Below are 1,687 nucleotides of genomic sequence, written 5' to 3' on the forward strand. Positions count from 1 at the left end.
AATCGAATGCTCAAGGACCGTCTCAATGCGCTGGGATTCTCTCTGGAGCAGAGGCTGGATGGTTCTGACAAGTTACTGAACTACCCATCCGTCAGCCCTGACTTGGCGGCTGGCGGTGGGCAGAGTGAGGGCGGAGCCACCCTGACTTCCTCAGTGGAGGGGTCGGCCCCTGGTTCCTTGGAGGATCTACTCAGTGGTCAACAGCACGGTGGGTCAGTGGACAATCTGGACAGCGAATCCAGTGAGGTCTATCAGGCTGTCACCTCCAGCGACGATGCGCTGGACGCCCCCTCGGGAGCCTCCTCATCCTCCGAATGCGAGTCTGCTCCCAGCAGAGAGCGTTCACGGAGGGGCAGCAGTGGAAATGCCAGCGAGGTGTCAGTCGCCTGTCTTACGGAGCGCATCCATCAGATGGAAGAGAACCAGCATAGTACCGCTGAGGAGCTGCAGGCCACATTGCAGGAGCTGGCTGATCTGCAGCAAATCACCCAAGAGTTGAACGGGGAGAACGAGCGGCTCGGCGAGGAGAAAGTCATCCTCATGGACTCGTTGTGCCAGCAGAGCGACAAGCTGGAGCTGTACGGTCGACAGATAGAGTACCTGCGCTCCTTGCTGGACGAGCATCATGTCTCGTACGTGCTCGAGGAGGACATCAAGAGCGGGCGCTACATGGAGCTGGAGCAGCGCTATGCCGACCTGGCGGATAACGCCCGCTTTGAGAGAGAGCAGCTGCTGGGGGTGCAACAGCACTTGTCCAACACTTTGAAGATGGCGGAGCAGGACAACGCCGAAGCCCAAGAGGTGATTGGAGCCCTGAAGGAAAGGAACCACCAAATGGAGCGCGTCATGGACTCGGAGCGACAAGAACGGGCAGCCATGGCAGCTGCGCTTGAGGAATATAAAGCGGCAGTGAGCAGTGACCAGGCGGAGCTGAGCCGCTGCCGAGCCCAGTTGGACCAGGAGAGGCAGAGGGTTGCTGAGCTCTACTCTCTGCATACAGCGGGGGACAAAAATGATATCTGCCAGCTTTTGGAAAGTGCGCGACAGGGGAAGGAGGAGGCTGAGGCCAAGGCCGCGAAGTTGCAGGATGAGCTGGAACAAGCTCACAGTGACCTTGCCCTACTGCAGGATACTCTGAATAAGGTAAGTTTGACATAGATGAAGGCTAATTATGAAGGCTCCGACTTATAGTCAGTAGTGCCAAGAAAATCCATGTTCATCTTTTACCTTGGTGATTCAAAAATATGTTCTTCCTCCTCACCAGCACGGATAGAAAGAATCTGTTTAACACCGTTGGAGTACGACTAATGAACCCATTGTTGATGTTTTAATGAGTTGAAGTCCGTTTTTCTGTGTGAGCAGCTTGACAGGGAATACAGAGACTTCCAGCAGCAGGTGCAGCAGCAGATGGCTGAGCAAGCGCACGTGCTGGAGAAACAGCGTGTGGAGCTGCAGGAGAAGGAGACGGAGATCGTCGACATGAAGGAAACCATCTTTGAGCTGGAAGACGAAGTGGAGCAGCACCGAGCACTGAAACTACATGACAACCTCATCATCACCGACCTTGAGAGTAAGAACCCTGCGCTCACGCACTCACACACATTGATGCAACATCATGTGTGTGTGTTTTTTGTTTGTTTGTTTCTTACACAGTGTGCGATCTGTAATCAAGGTCCAGCCGACTACA

General features: G+C 54.5%; 1 protein-coding gene across 1 annotated transcript; it reads left to right on the plus strand.

The window, feature by feature from the left end:
• Positions 1-6: 6 nt before the first annotated feature.
• LOC109509683 (cytospin-A-like) lies at positions 7-1,632 on the plus strand (the record flags this gene model as incomplete). The annotated part of the gene is made up of 2 exons (XM_019859506.1): positions 7-1,143; positions 1,363-1,632. Coding segments are annotated over 2 exons (1,407 nt in total), but the record flags the coding sequence as incomplete, so codon positions are not given.
• Between the last annotated feature and the right edge of the window lie 55 nt (positions 1,633-1,687).

The sequence above is a fragment of the Hippocampus comes genome, unplaced genomic scaffold (genome assembly GCF_001891065.2).
Source record: "Hippocampus comes isolate QL1 unplaced genomic scaffold, H_comes_QL1_v1.1 C17001005, whole genome shotgun sequence".
Lineage (NCBI taxonomy): Eukaryota > Metazoa > Chordata > Actinopteri > Syngnathiformes > Syngnathidae > Hippocampus > Hippocampus comes.